This window comes from Pediculus humanus, genomic scaffold (genome assembly GCF_000006295.1).
Source record: "Pediculus humanus corporis 1103172107447 genomic scaffold, whole genome shotgun sequence".
Lineage (NCBI taxonomy): Eukaryota > Metazoa > Arthropoda > Insecta > Psocodea > Pediculidae > Pediculus > Pediculus humanus.
In genome coordinates, this window is record NW_002987068.1 from 353,698 (window position 1) to 367,885 (window position 14,188).

At 33.2% G+C, this 14,188-nt stretch overlaps 1 protein-coding gene across 1 annotated transcript; it reads right to left on the reverse strand.

Annotated features, from left to right (window-relative positions):
- Nucleotides 1–372: 372 nt before the first annotated feature.
- On the reverse strand, nucleotides 373–12,508 carry Phum_PHUM097030 (hspc200, putative; the record flags this gene model as incomplete). Its single annotated transcript, XM_002423878.1, has 10 exons — nucleotides 373–515; nucleotides 1,176–1,347; nucleotides 1,429–1,645; nucleotides 1,759–1,850; nucleotides 3,873–4,580; nucleotides 4,680–4,899; nucleotides 8,038–8,275; nucleotides 8,380–8,606; nucleotides 10,266–10,537; nucleotides 12,260–12,508. The coding sequence occupies 10 exons, from the start codon at nucleotides 12,506–12,508 to the stop codon at nucleotides 373–375; spliced, it is 2,538 nt and encodes an 845-aa protein (XP_002423923.1).
- Nucleotides 12,509–14,188: the final 1,680 nt, after the last annotated feature.

Below are 14,188 nucleotides of genomic sequence, written 5' to 3' on the forward strand. Positions count from 1 at the left end.
TGTTTTTGTTGTTGTTGTAGGCGTTTGAAATTTTAAACGTTTCCATAACAATCGACTACACATAAAAACAAAGTAATCATTATTGTTATTATTATTATTATCGTAAGAACCCTTCTCTTTCACCTCTTGTTTTTTAATTGTTGCTATTATTATTAATTTCTTTTTCTTTATATAAAAAAAAAAAAATGTGTCAAGGCGGTGAACTTGTTAAATGTCAAAACCGAAAAACCGTCGCCAAACTCGAAAAGAAAAAAAACAATTCACGCCGCCCCCACAGACCAAAAGGTTGATTGACTTTTAACGGATAATTATTATACACTGATGTGAAAAGCAAAAAAAAAAAAAACCCCAAAGCGGCTCACCTTTCACCTTTCACTTTTCCTTTTCTTTCGATGGAGGCGTTCCAACAAAAAAAAAAAAAGAGACAAAACCGGAAATCCTTTGAGGAGACGAAATCGAAATCAACTCATCATCTTTTTGTGTTGGGGGTTGTTCGGAACCGTTTTCGTTCCCTTCTTTTTTACCCATTATTCAAACAAACAACAACAAACAACGTTTCCCCCTTCCCCCCGCCATCTCGTCTTCTTAATTTGGGAGTCGCCGCGTGTTCGGTGCCTACCAGACTCCCACTTTAACGGAGATTATCAGACTTTTCTGGCTCCGAAAAAGTTAAACAAAAAAAAAAACCGCGATAAACACCTGATTACTATGTTAACCTTCTCGACATTATAAAGTTTAAGGTACTACTACTCGTCGTTATTTATCATGCGTGTGCGTGTGCGTGTGCGAGCCCACTAAAATTTTTCTAATAAAATATTTTTACGCGTTTTTTTAGGCGCGATTTCCTTTTTCGTCCAAAACCATTTTTTTTTATTATTTACGATTACGTAAAAGTTCATCGCGACAAGGATGCTTCATATATAATATGAAGGTAACGGAATCCTTTTCTGAATAGGAAACGATTGCATTTCCGGTTTAAAACTTTGGTTATATCCATTCGCGTCAAAAGCAAAAGCAACAAACGACAAAAAAATTATTTTGAATTTCTTTTTTGGACGAAGCCAACAAACGAACGTGACACGTGTATACGTACGTGTGAAAAAGCAAACGATGACAAATTTACGACATTTTGAAGTATAAAAAAAAAAAAAAAAAAAAGTTGGTGACACGCTTACCGGCAAACGGTACGTCTCCGATGTACTCTTCGACGTTGTTATCAGTCGAAATGCTTTTGTCGCTCAAAGAAACGCTGCTGGAAAAACTTCCGCTCGAATCCAACGAAACCGGATACAGTAACAATTCTTCTTCCGTTTCCGTTTCTATGTCTCGCGACCTCCTTTTGTACTCCTGCGAAAAAACAAAATTTTTCATTATTAAAAAAAAAAAAAAAAAAAAAAAATTTTTTTCGCGACGATCGCGAACTCTCACCTCGTCCGAAGAACTCACTTCCGTTATTTCGATTTTAAAAAAAGAAGACATTTTTTTCTTTTTATTCGATGATGACGACGACGATCCCGGACCGGGTGAAAAAATTAAAGGTTCCGATTTTCCGACAGGACACGACGACAAACCCACCAAATACAAAATATAATTACAAATTTGCATGACCGGTAAAGAACGAACGGTTGGAACCACGATGAGAAAACTGAAAGGTTACCCGCGACTACGAAAGGTTTTATACTAACATTTTCAAAGTTCAAAAACCAAAAAAAAACAATTTTCTACGAATTTTTTTTGCCAAAAAAACGACAGACTAACGTTTCCGCAGAATTTTCATCATCTTCTGCCACTGCAAAAACGACATTTAAACAATAACATTTAACATTATTACGGATCAACGAAAAACTTTGCTGCAAAAAAAAATAATTTCTTACTTTTTTTTTTTTTTTAAACGGGGAAAAGTGGCAGAAGAAGAAGAGTAAAAATTCACCGATAATAATAATTTTCCAAATTGTTTTTCTCTCTCTGAAAAAGAGAGAGAGAGAGAGCATTATAACGTCCTCTAAAATATTATAATATAATAATTATTATTATTTAATGTTCTAAATAATTTTCGAAAGCGTTAATTATATCACGAGATCAGTGAACCTTCGTCCGATATATTGACCGATACCTGGTTTAAGGTCGTCAAACTCGAAAAAAAAACCAAAGTTAAATTCCGACCATAAACGACCACTTTTGCGTTTGTTGTATTAAAAAAAAAAAAAAAATGGACTCCGGTTAAATTTATAATTACGCAACTTAATTTAATGGGTCTTCGTGTTATTTATGCACCTGCGTCGTGCCACGACGGTTTTTTCTTCCACTTCTTTTTTACGTTACAAAAAAAAAAATTAGGTTAATTATCGAGTGGTTGGTTTCTTTTTTTTGTGGCAAATGAAAAACCTAGAAAATTGATAACGAGTTCTTCGTTTTAAACAAAAAGGATAATGACACGAGATGTTTTTTTCGTTATTCCTCCTTTTATTCGATTAACAACCTTTGACGTCAAAAATTCAACGAAAAGAATCGAACGCGAACCTTAAAATCCCGTTCGTAGAAGAGAAAAAGTAAACAAAAAGTTCATTTTTTGAAAAGACTCGTTTGAAGTAATAATTAAAAGAAAAATCGTCGCAGAGTTTCCCTTTCCTTTGGAAATCCTTGAAAAAAAAATTACCGAGAAATGAAAACAAAAAGAAAAAAGGTTTGAGAAAATTCGCGAATGGGGCAGGGGAGGGGGAAAGTGGTAAACGTAAAAACGCAGAGCATTAAGTCGAAGGAGTTGGTTTTTCGAAAAAGAAAACCTTTTACAGAGAGACTTTTCCGAAAATTCTCGGAAAAAGGTAAACGTCAAATGAAAAAGAAAAACAAAATAATTTTTGTTGAACCGGAAGGAGAAGAAGAAGAAGAAAAACAACCCCGAAGAGTTTTCCACCACCGTCGATGACGAAAGAGAAAAAACTTTTTTTTTTTTTATATAAACGAAACATTTTCCGAAATGAAAAAGGCTGAGTTTTTCTTTTCTTTTATTTTCTTTTATTTCATCGACTCCCCACATTTTCTCTCTCTCTCTCTCTTTTATTAATCTCCTTCGTACTTTCTACCCACACATTTTTTTCTTCTTTCTTTTTTTGCGGTATGCGAAAACTCAACTCCTTAGTTTCGAACCTTTAAATTTATATACATGTACACACATACACACAGTTTTCTTTTTTTTTTCTCCCTTCTCTCCTACTTTTTCTTTTTCTCCTTTTTCTTCTTCTTTATATAAATTTATTCCTTCAATAAGTTTTCTGTCGGTTGAAAATTTTTTTCAAAAAAAAAAAAAAAAAAGGAAAAACAAAACTAATGAACAAACAGCTCAAAAAGAGTTTTTCCACGAAAATATTTTCATTTCCTTTACCGAGACTCTCCTCCTCCTCCTTTCCTTCTTCTTCTTTTTCTTCTTTATTTTTCTTTTCACTTTTACCACTTTATTATTTATTTATTTTTATTTATTTTCATTTTATTTTTTCATCGTCAGACATCAAAACTTAATGATAATTAATAAATAAGAATGAAAACGGAAAGAAAAAAAAAACTTTTTTGTTTCATTTTCATTTTTCGCATCGACAAACGAGGGGGACGGTGGCGGTGAGAGAGAGGGGGGGAAACCAAATGAATAAAAAAATCTTTTACGGAAAAGAGAGAGAGAAAAAGAATAGAGAGAGAGATAAATGTACGGCGTAAATAATGTGATTCGAAAGAATCTTCCAAAAATGAGTTCGCGAACACTAACCAATATATAATATCATCGACCGGAAATCGGTTGTCGATGGGAAATGACGAATTTCCGGTCGAAAAATGAGCAGACGAAAAAAAAAAAAGTTACTAAAATGATCGTTTCCTCTTACCTGGCTCAGAGGTCTTATCCTTTCGTGTATGCTGATTTCCGCTTGCAGTGCCGACGGAGGCGGATGATCGGGAGTCGGTGGTTGTTGATAATTCGTCGGACTCAACGGACAAATCATTTTCGTCATTCCGTTTTTACCACCGTCGACGGGCGTTTTGATTTTTTTCCTATTGTCATCGAGCAAACTTTCCTGGGAAGAATTCAATGTGATGGAAGCGTTCGCTCCGTACGTTCGATTGTTTTCGTTGTTCGCATCAGTCGGAGTCATAGTCGAACTCGACAAAAAGGCGGGCTCGAAATTCTCGTAAACTCTATCTCGATCGTTTGGATTTCGACGTAATTTCCTACGCGGATTCGTCGTGCGAACTTGAATGTTGTCGTAGAACATTGTGAGAGCCACGGGTTCTTGTATGTCTTTCAAAACTTTTCCAGAATCTTCGCTTTTTCTCCTCTGGAAAATCGGCGAATTTTTCAATTCTTCGATGTCAATCGGAGCGATGTAATTTTGACGCAGCTTCATGACTTCGTACTGATCCGCGCTTTTCCCCCTTCGTAACATTTCCGGTTTTCGATTTGACGTCATTTCATCTCCGCTCCGGGCTAAATACAGGTACTCGTAAGCGCTTGGCGATGGCAACGAAACGTTCGGAGATAAATGAGTCGGAGAAACGGATAAATTTCTTCGCGGTGGTTTTTTCGGAGGAGTCGGCTGTAAAAAAAAAAGTGTGACGCACTTCCGCCTCTTTTTTCTGTCTCTCTCTCTCTCTCTCTCTCTTTTCACTCATACATTTTATAAATTTAAACTCACCGATACTTTGCTACCGGTCGATCCTGGGCTCGGCATTGATCCGGGACCCATGGGAACGTAGCTCCCGCTATAATCAGATGCAATCAATCTTTTATCCCTCATTGAAGGTCCGCTCGTGCTCGAAGTTGCCGAAGAAATGCTTATTTGATCAATGTCTCTTTGGTACGCGTCCTCGGATAGAACGCTTGAATCCGCGACGGATTTTGAAAAATCCAAATACCTGACAACGATAAAAATTACATTTTTTTTTTCTAAGGTTTCATTTCCTTTTTTTTTTTTTTATTATTAAAAATTTATTTTGAGGTTTATTTTCCTCCCGAACGATTTTCAACAAGTATTATGCCGCAGTTGTATTTATGTAATAAAATGTCAACTAAAAATAAAATAAAAAAAGAAAGAAAAGTTAATCCATTAATCATGTCGTTCTCAGAGCACACGAGAATAAATCTACCAAGAAAATGAAAAGAAAATAAACGTTCGAGGTGGCGGTGTTATTTTATCGAGGAGGTTTTTCCGAACAAGAAAGTCAAAAAAAAAAAAAACCCCGTTGAAAATTACCGGTAACTTCCGGCCGTTTTCGCGGCGAAAAAAATAAAATGTCGTCTGCTAAAAAAAAAAAAAAAAAATTCAAATTAAAGATGGAGATAATTTTCTTTTTTTTTTCAGTTCGATAACTTTTCTTTATCATACGTTCGGGTTCAAATACGTTCGTTCGTTCGTTTGTTTGTTTGTTTACGTTTGCAAAATATCGACGTTTCGATCTCGATTGTTTTTGTATCCGAATGATTTTCTTCATCGCTCTCTCTCTCTCACTCTATTATTTCCATTCATTTAATTTTTTTTGTTTACGTCCACCAGTTAACGAAAAATCGTGACGGATAAAGGCGGCGGCGTGAGTTTTTTTTTCAACAGGTAAGTAGAGAACGCGGAAGAATTTTTTTTTTTTTTTTATCGAACAAACGCGACGTTCGTGTTTCGTTTTTATTTTGTCCTTTGATGACTCCGCATTGTTTATTTGTTACAAAAAAAACAACTTCTACGCCATGTTGAAAAAAAGAGGGATTTGCGATATTAATTGACAAACGTTATTGAAATCGTATGATACGTTACGACCATCGGATAACGATTATTATGATGATAATAATAATAATAATTTTATTTTCAATAGCCTCGCGAAGGTTGTCACGACAGCTATCTCGTCCATTTCCTCGTTTCCGTCATTATTTACGCCATTGAGTTTTTTTTTTTTTTTGTACGCGTTTCAATTGTTCCACGAGGGACTGCTGCGATTTTTAAACAACAAAACCAGGTACCCACCCAAGGCCGAACGGGAATGTAAACAAAACAATCCAATTATTGGGATAGTTAGATTTAAATTAAAGCAATACTCAATTACTTTTTGCATAACCAGGTATCGTCAGGCGCGTTTTTTTTTTTTTTTTTTTTTTAAATTATTAATTAACAAATTTTTACGTTTCAATATAAAAAATTTTAAATCATTTAAATTTTATGATGATTTCCCTTGCCTCCTCCCTCCCCCTCCCCAAAAAAAAAAAAGGAGGGAAAAAAAGGGAAAAAAATTAATTTTCGAAAATTAAATAAAAAAGTAATAACACTAATTAAAAAATTTAACGGTTAAACAAAAAAAGTTTTTTTTTTTTCTTTCTTTTTTTCTTTCTTTCTACTCCAAGTGAGGGTTAACCAAAAAAAAAAGTGCAGTATTTCCCCCCCTCTCTCTCTTTCTACACAATGGAAAGAAACCCTTTTTTTCTCTCTCTCTCCTTCCTTTTCTCTTCTTCTCGCATTCTTTTCAACCGATCCACCGACCAACCGACCACATCCTCTCTTTCCTCCAGCCATCCCGGGTTAAAAAAAAAAAAAGAAAATAAACGTACCTAGAAAATCACACCGTGGAAAAACCGTTCGAGAAAATTTTTTCAATAATTCAAAAAAATTTTTGACTAAAAACTTCTTTTTCCCCCCAGCCCACCTCACCCGATGTTGGTCTCTGATGTTTTAAAGTATTAAAAACAAACAGTGAATTTTTAATTAAGCAAATGCCGGCATTAGTTGAACGCGGAAAGAAAGAAAGAGAAAGAAAAAAAAAACCTTTTCAGCAGAAAAAAAAAAAAAAGGAAAACCTCGTTTTCATAAAACATCATTTTCTTCGTGAAATTTTTTTCCCGTATTTTTTTTTTGTAAAGCAGAAGAAAAAAAAAAGTAGGAGGAAGACGAAGAGGAAAAAGTGGTAGAAGAGAGAAAGAGAGGAAAGAGAATGAAAAAAAAAGGCGGTTAAAAAGAAAATTATTTTCGGTGAGATTGTTTCGACTATTTAGGGTTTTTCTTTTTTTTTTTCGAATAATGGTTTTTTTTTTCTTTTCTTTTCTAATTTGTTTCTTTTCTTTGTAACGGATTTTTTTTTTTTTTTTATTCCCTCTTACATAATAATAATGATGATGATGATGATGATGATGATGATGATTACATACAAACGCAAACAAAGAATTTTAATTAATTAACAACAACATCGCAACAGACTTTTGAATTTTTTTTTTCTTTTTTTCCTTATTCGTCTTTTTTGTCTTCTTCTTCTTCTTCCTCCTCTTCCCCTTCCTTCTCTTGTTTTCTTTGCTTTGCCTAATTAAATATTTATTCGAATCCAATCATTCGATGCGTGATAAAAAAGATAATAAGTTGATTGAAGGCTCAGGTAGTTGTAATAATAATAATAACAATAAAGATGAACCAGAAAAAAAAAAATTTTATACACGTAAAAACATATTTCATAGAAGAAAGATTGATGATGATGATGATGATGATGATTCCGCCATTGAAATCTATTCATTTAAATCAGGTTCATCATTTTTTTTTTTTTTTTTGGCATTCGACGGCCTTTTACTCAACTCAATATGTTGGAAGGGTTAAGTCTTTTACGACACAACCGACGTGAAAAAAAAAATTATTTATTTATTTATTTGTTTGTTATAAATCAACCAATCGATTTATCCGATTTTGAAATAAAAATGTTTACGATAACAACAACAACAACAACAACAAACAACAACATCAATAATAATAATAATATTAACGTCACAAAAAGAAAACAATTGTTAATTATTATTTTTATAAGAAGACCATAATGTAAAAAATAAAAATAACTCCGGAAATTATAAAATGGCCGACAAAGAATAAAGATGAAGAGAGAGGGGGAGAAGACTTTGTCACCTGGAATTCCAAAGGTCGAACGATTTGTTAAACGTCGAAATCTGATTTTAAGCCGATAGAATGTGGGGAGAGGGAAAAAAAACCATAAAACCTTACGAGAAGTGAAAAAATGATAATAATAATGATTACTCACGAAGAATTTTTTTTCTTTTGTGCGTAATAATTCCAATTTTGAACGGGAGAACTTCCCGGAGAAGATTCCATTCCCGAATTCGCCGTATTGTTTCGGCTGGAATGCCTTCCGCGCCTTCCCTGATCCGTCATCACAACCTTAACGTTTTCATATGGGCTCCCTAAATTTGGTTGAACCATGGGTAAGTGCGATCCTCCCTCCGAATCGCTGTCGTCAAACTTTTGAACGTTTTGATGTTCTGCAAATATTCGTGCAAACAAAAAAAAATAAAATAAAATTTTACACCCCGAAACGAAAGGAAAAAATAAGGCGGGGGGGGGGAACCATAAAAAAAAAACTAACTTTTGATGATGGTTAATATATCCTGAGTGACGTGCTTTGGAAATTGTCTCAGCAAATCGAGTACAGTGTTTTGTTTGGCATCTTTCAGTCGCAAATCGACTCCGGCATCCAAAAGGGTTCTCACGACGTCCAATTTTCCACAGAGTGCCGCCTCGTGCAATGCCGTACCCCCGGAAGTTTTCAAATTAACATCCATTCCCGAAGACAAAAGAATTTCTACGACGAGTCTGGAAGAAAGAAAAAAGGTAAAAATTTTCCACGTACTTTTGCAACAGGTTCCATTCGGATGACATCCCGTGACACATCACATTACCCCCCCCCCCTTTCCTTTCACCTCCGCGATCAAAAAAAATTTTTTTTTTGATTTCACATTCCGGATGATAATTGGACGAGCGCGGTAAAAAAAAAAAATTTTTATAAAATCGAATGCGAGAAATTTCCGCCTTTCGTTCGAGAGATAGAGAGAGATAGAGATTGGTTAGATAAGGATAGAAAAACGAAAATTGAATTTTAAACCCATTTCCACCCCCACCCCCTCCCCCCATTGAAATTCCAATTTTTTTATTATTTTAAAAAAAGTTGGAATTGCATTTTTCAAATTCGTTCTCGAATACGTTCCGCCATTTTTGCGTGCGTGCGTGTGTGAAACATCCCCTTTCCTTCCTCCCCCTCTTCTCACCCCGTCAAAAATCAAACATTTCCGACTTTTTTAATCGAACGAATATCGCGATAATCGATCGATATTTTCCTGCGTGTGTAGGGCAAAATGAAAAAAAAAAAATAGAAAATAAATAAAACTTTTTTTTAAAAAAAACTTTTCCTGCTTTTTTTTTTTTATTTTTTTAATCCAAACTCCGAAGCGTGAAAACTTTTTTTTTAAAATGCAATGGTGGCGGAAATGCAAACGAAACTGTCAAAAACAAAATCGTCTCCCCATCCGTACCCCCCGTACGTAAAAAATAAAAAAATAAAAATAAATAAATTTTCGAGTTTTTCATTCCCCTTTTCAAAAAAAAAAAATCAACGTCTGTAAAGCTTTCGGAGCGTGGAGGGGGGAGGTGTAGGGGGATGGGGGGTGGGTGAGCGAACGCTCCGAGTATATTTACTGTAAATCTGATAGGAGAGAATACGTACATTTACGAGTAATCTCGGCTTATTTACGGTTGATCTATTTTCAAAACCGAATTAATAACTTTTATTTTATTTTATTCCTTATTTAAATGCGCCTGCAACGAACAGTTTTTTTTTTTTTTACGAACGGAAAAAACGAGAAAGAAAGGAACGAACGGAACGAACGGAAACCTCTTTCATGAAATCCAATCAATTTTAATTCTATAATAAATTTTCTATATAATTTAATTTTTCAAATTAAGATTATCGAGAAGATGTGGTAAACGAAAGCAAAAAAAAAATTTCCTCCTTTTTTTTTCTTTCATTTCTATAAATTGTTATTATTATTATTATTATTATTATTATTATTATTTATTTTATTTTTTTTTTTACGCCTTGTTTCGCCTAATTTAAAATTTAAATTTTTACCGTCGTCGTAACTCGTTTTCCTTTTTTTTTTTTTTGTTTTCATTTTGATTTTTCCTACTAAATTAAATTCCCTCGATTTTTTTTTTTTTTTTTTTTTTTTACTTAATTTTATTTACACGCGCAATCGCCAACAAACAACAGAAAAATCCCCCCTCCCCTACCCCCCCATTCACGATTACAAAAAAAAAAAAAAAGTATCGAGATCTTCGATTGGAACCGAGAGAGAAATAATTTTTTTTTTTTAATATCGTTTGAAACCGACTATTCGTTCCCGTTTTTTGAATTGACGGGGGGAGGGGCGAGAAGGAGGAAACAAACAAACAAACAAACAAAATTTTACAACTTACTTGTGACCGTTTCGACTAGCTAAATGCAAAGGAGTATGTGGGAAAACGCATCCGGATTTATAAGACCTGGAAAACGGTTGTATCAATTCCGGATGAGTTCGCACGAGGAGTTCAACGGTTTCCAATCGTCCATATTGAGCAGCTAAATCGAGAGCGGTTTCCTCTCGCGAGTTCCTTATAGTCGGATCGCACGAATGCTCCAGCAAAAGAGTCACTATTTCCGTGTGACCGTATTGGGCAGCGCAATGAAGAGCCGTTTCGTGGTCCTTTGTCTGTGCAAAAACAAAAACAAAAACAAAAAAATTTAAACAATCGTGTAAATCCCTTCCGGAAACGAATGCTCCTTAAATCAAACTCCCACTTCCTCACCCCCCAAAAAAAACAACTCCGCAATTATGGAAAAAAACGCTCCGACGACGAATCAAAACTTTTAAAGTTTTTTTTTAGAAAAAATCATAGAGAAACAAAAACTAGAGTCAATTTCAAAGCCTCCTCAATCTTTTTTTTTTTTTTTTTTACTTTTTCCCCGAAATTTTCCAAGGAGGTGGGAGGAAGGAGGGGAGGGGAAGAATGGGGGGAAAACTTGTCGGATTAGAAAGGTTTAAATCATATCAATCAGTTTGCAGGAATACATAATTCGTCGAAATTGACGCCGTACGAAGAGAGAGACAGAAAAAAAAAAAGTCGCTCAATTGTAAAAAATCTAAAATACACACAACAAAGAATAATCTCATTTGCCGCTGCCTCTTCCTCTTCCTCTGCCTCTTTTTTTTTTTTTTTATTTTTCTTTAATCCTTTTTACCCAAAAATAACTTTTAAAATTTTCGCCCTAAATCCCGTTTAAATCATCCCGTCAAATCAACCAATTTTTTTTTTTTTTTTTTTTATTTTCATGTAAAAAAAAAAAAAAAAATGGCGACATGTTTTAATTAAACCTCGATTTGATTGTCTTTTAAAGGGATAAAAATAAAATAATATCAATAACGATATTAATAATACTAATACTAATACTAATAATAATAATAATAATAGATTGAGTAATTTTCATTAAATTACGAACGTTAAATCAAAAACAAAACGAAAAAAAAAAAAAATTAGAACAATAATAATAATAATAATAAGGACTAACAGAATCGTTTTTTTTTTTTTTTCGATTGGACAAAAAAAGAAAAAGAAAAAGGAAAGAACAAGAATTGCGAAATAAAAGTAACAAAAAAAATAAAATAAAATAAAAAAATAAAAATAAAATAAAAACGTAATTTTTATTACGGGTAAAAACGTCTGGAAATGAAAGCTCTTTCGCAATATTATAAATTACGAAAAATAATATAAAATAAAATACACGGGAGGGGGGGGGAAATACAGAGAGAGAGAGAGAGAGAGAGAGAAACACAGAAAAAAGACAAAGAGAGATAGAAATGATTACAGAACAAACGAAAAAAAAAAAAAAAGTCAAAAATACAACAGCATCTGAATTGATAATTTATTGCAAACGAGGGAAATGCATTTACTTTAGCTGTAGATGCTGTTGGAAACAACAAAATCTCTCTGCGGCGGTTTTCTCCCGCAAAATAGATACGGTTACAATATATCAACAAAAAAAAAAAATTTAAATAATGATAATAATAATAATAGTAGGAATATTAATAGATAAACCGCGGTTGCACAACTAAAATTATTTTAAATTAAATCTATTCGTTTTTATGCCAAAAATTTTAAATCCGAAATAGATCGAGAATCGAAAAAAAAAATAATAATAATAATAATAATAATAATAAAATTTACGTGTCGGCCATAAATAATTTAAATTTCATTTCCGCATTTGCTCCTACTCATTTATTTATTTATTTATTATTATCATTATTATTAATTTTTTTTTTGTCTCTATCTGAATTGAAAATACTCTGGGTGTTTGTTTTCCCATTCTGACGATTAACGAATTTTCCAACGGTAAAGAGAGAGTGAGAGAGAGAGAGAGAGAGAAAAACACTTACGGTAAGATTGACGTTTGGAACTGATGGTCCGTGGCACAGAAGAAGTCTCACAATGTCGACGTTTCCAGCCCAAGCAGCCAAATGAAGAGGAGATGATCCTTTCGCATCGAGTATGTTTGTGGATGCTTCGTGGGTCAGCAAAAGTTCCACAATGTCCTGATGACCATTGAGAGCCGCGTGATGCAAAGCCGAATAACCGCTTGTGTCTTGAACGTTTGCACCCGGACCCCGACGAAGACTGTAATACATTTTGCCAAACGAAAACATTAGTTTAACAAAAAAAAAAAAAAAAGAAGCAGAAGAAAAAGAATAATAATGATAATAAAACCCGCGCGCGTTTGAAATTATCATACAATTTTTTAAAAAATTGATAATGACGAAATCTCATCTTTCCATAATTTCGCAATCTATAATTAGAAAGAAAAATCCGAGTCGAACGTCAAAATATTTCTTTTTTTTCCCAACAGAAATAACGTTCCTTCAATAATAATAATAATAATAATAAAAATAGTAATAATAATAATAATGGTAATAAAAACAAAAAATTAATTTGAGTGGGTTGTAATAGTTTAAAAAAAAAAATCCGTCCGAAACTTTGTTAAAAAAAAAAAAAATTGCAACATGACGTCGTCTTCTACCAACATGTTGTTGTTTTTGTTTCAATCGGCCTCCTTTCCTTTTCCCCCCCCCCTCCCCCATTTGCGGTATAAAAGAAGTAAGGAGAGATGAGGGGGGGGGTAGGGAGTTTCCGTTTATAATTGTTCTTCTTCGAGTTTAAATTGGTTTCACGTGTTCATAAATCGAATAATAATAATAATAATTTTTTTTCCTGCAGGTGGTTCCCCCTCAAATTTTTCGTTAACGAAATCTCTCTCCCCCCTCCTGCTCCCACTACTGCTCCCCGCTCCAACTCATTTCTACACGCGTTGTTAAGTTGTTCCACGACTGAGTAATTATTAATTTTCACTCGTGTCATCTCGTGTCGTTCTACTACTACCAAAAAAAAAAAAAAACTAATTTCTTTTTTTGTTTGTCGTTTGTTGTTTGTCGTCTTTTCTATTTTACCCATCATTCATTATTTATGTTTGTTTTTTTTTTGCAAGGGTTTTCCGATCGAGTGAAATCTATTGCAAAAAAAAAAAAAAAATGACGTAAATAAATTTCGCGATTCATGAACATATGACAACGTTCACAAATGGCAAAACATAATGGAAAATTTTAAATTTATTTATTTATTATTATTATTAATTTTTTTAAAACTTTCAAGCGAAGAAAAATTAATTAATCACCATTACTTTTTATTACCCAAAAAAAAAACTGGATATTAATTTGAATTGAGAAAAAAAAGGGAAAGCTTTTATAAACTCGTTAAACTTCATAAGAATGTTCAAACACACAAACACACAGTCACACATAAACAAATGACAAAAACAACAAACAAAGTGGGGGGGGGGATTAGTTTTCCCACTAATAGAAATTTCTATTTTGTTCTTAATTAGATATATATAAACGCCTCTGACAATTAATATATCAGGTCAAATTAATTACATAAATTAGCACAAATAAAATCATTCATTTTTTTTTTTTTTTTATTCATTAAATTTCAAAATATGAAAGTCACACAATAAGAAAAAATTTTCAAATCGTAATTATTATTAGTGGTAATAATGAGGGGGAAGGAGTAGAAGGGGAAACAACAACAAAAAAAAAAATTTCTTTTTTTTTTTTTTTTGTTCTTTTATTTTGGATTTTTTTTTAATTGACAACACGAAACAGGGTCAAGTGTTTCGAAAAAAAAAAAAGAAACGTACCCAAAAAAAAAAAATTTTGGGGAGACGGGGGGGAGGGGGGGGGAGGGGGGGGTTAAAAAATTAATTTAATAGAAAACCATAAAAAAAAAAAAAAAAAAAAAAAAAACCATATAAATCT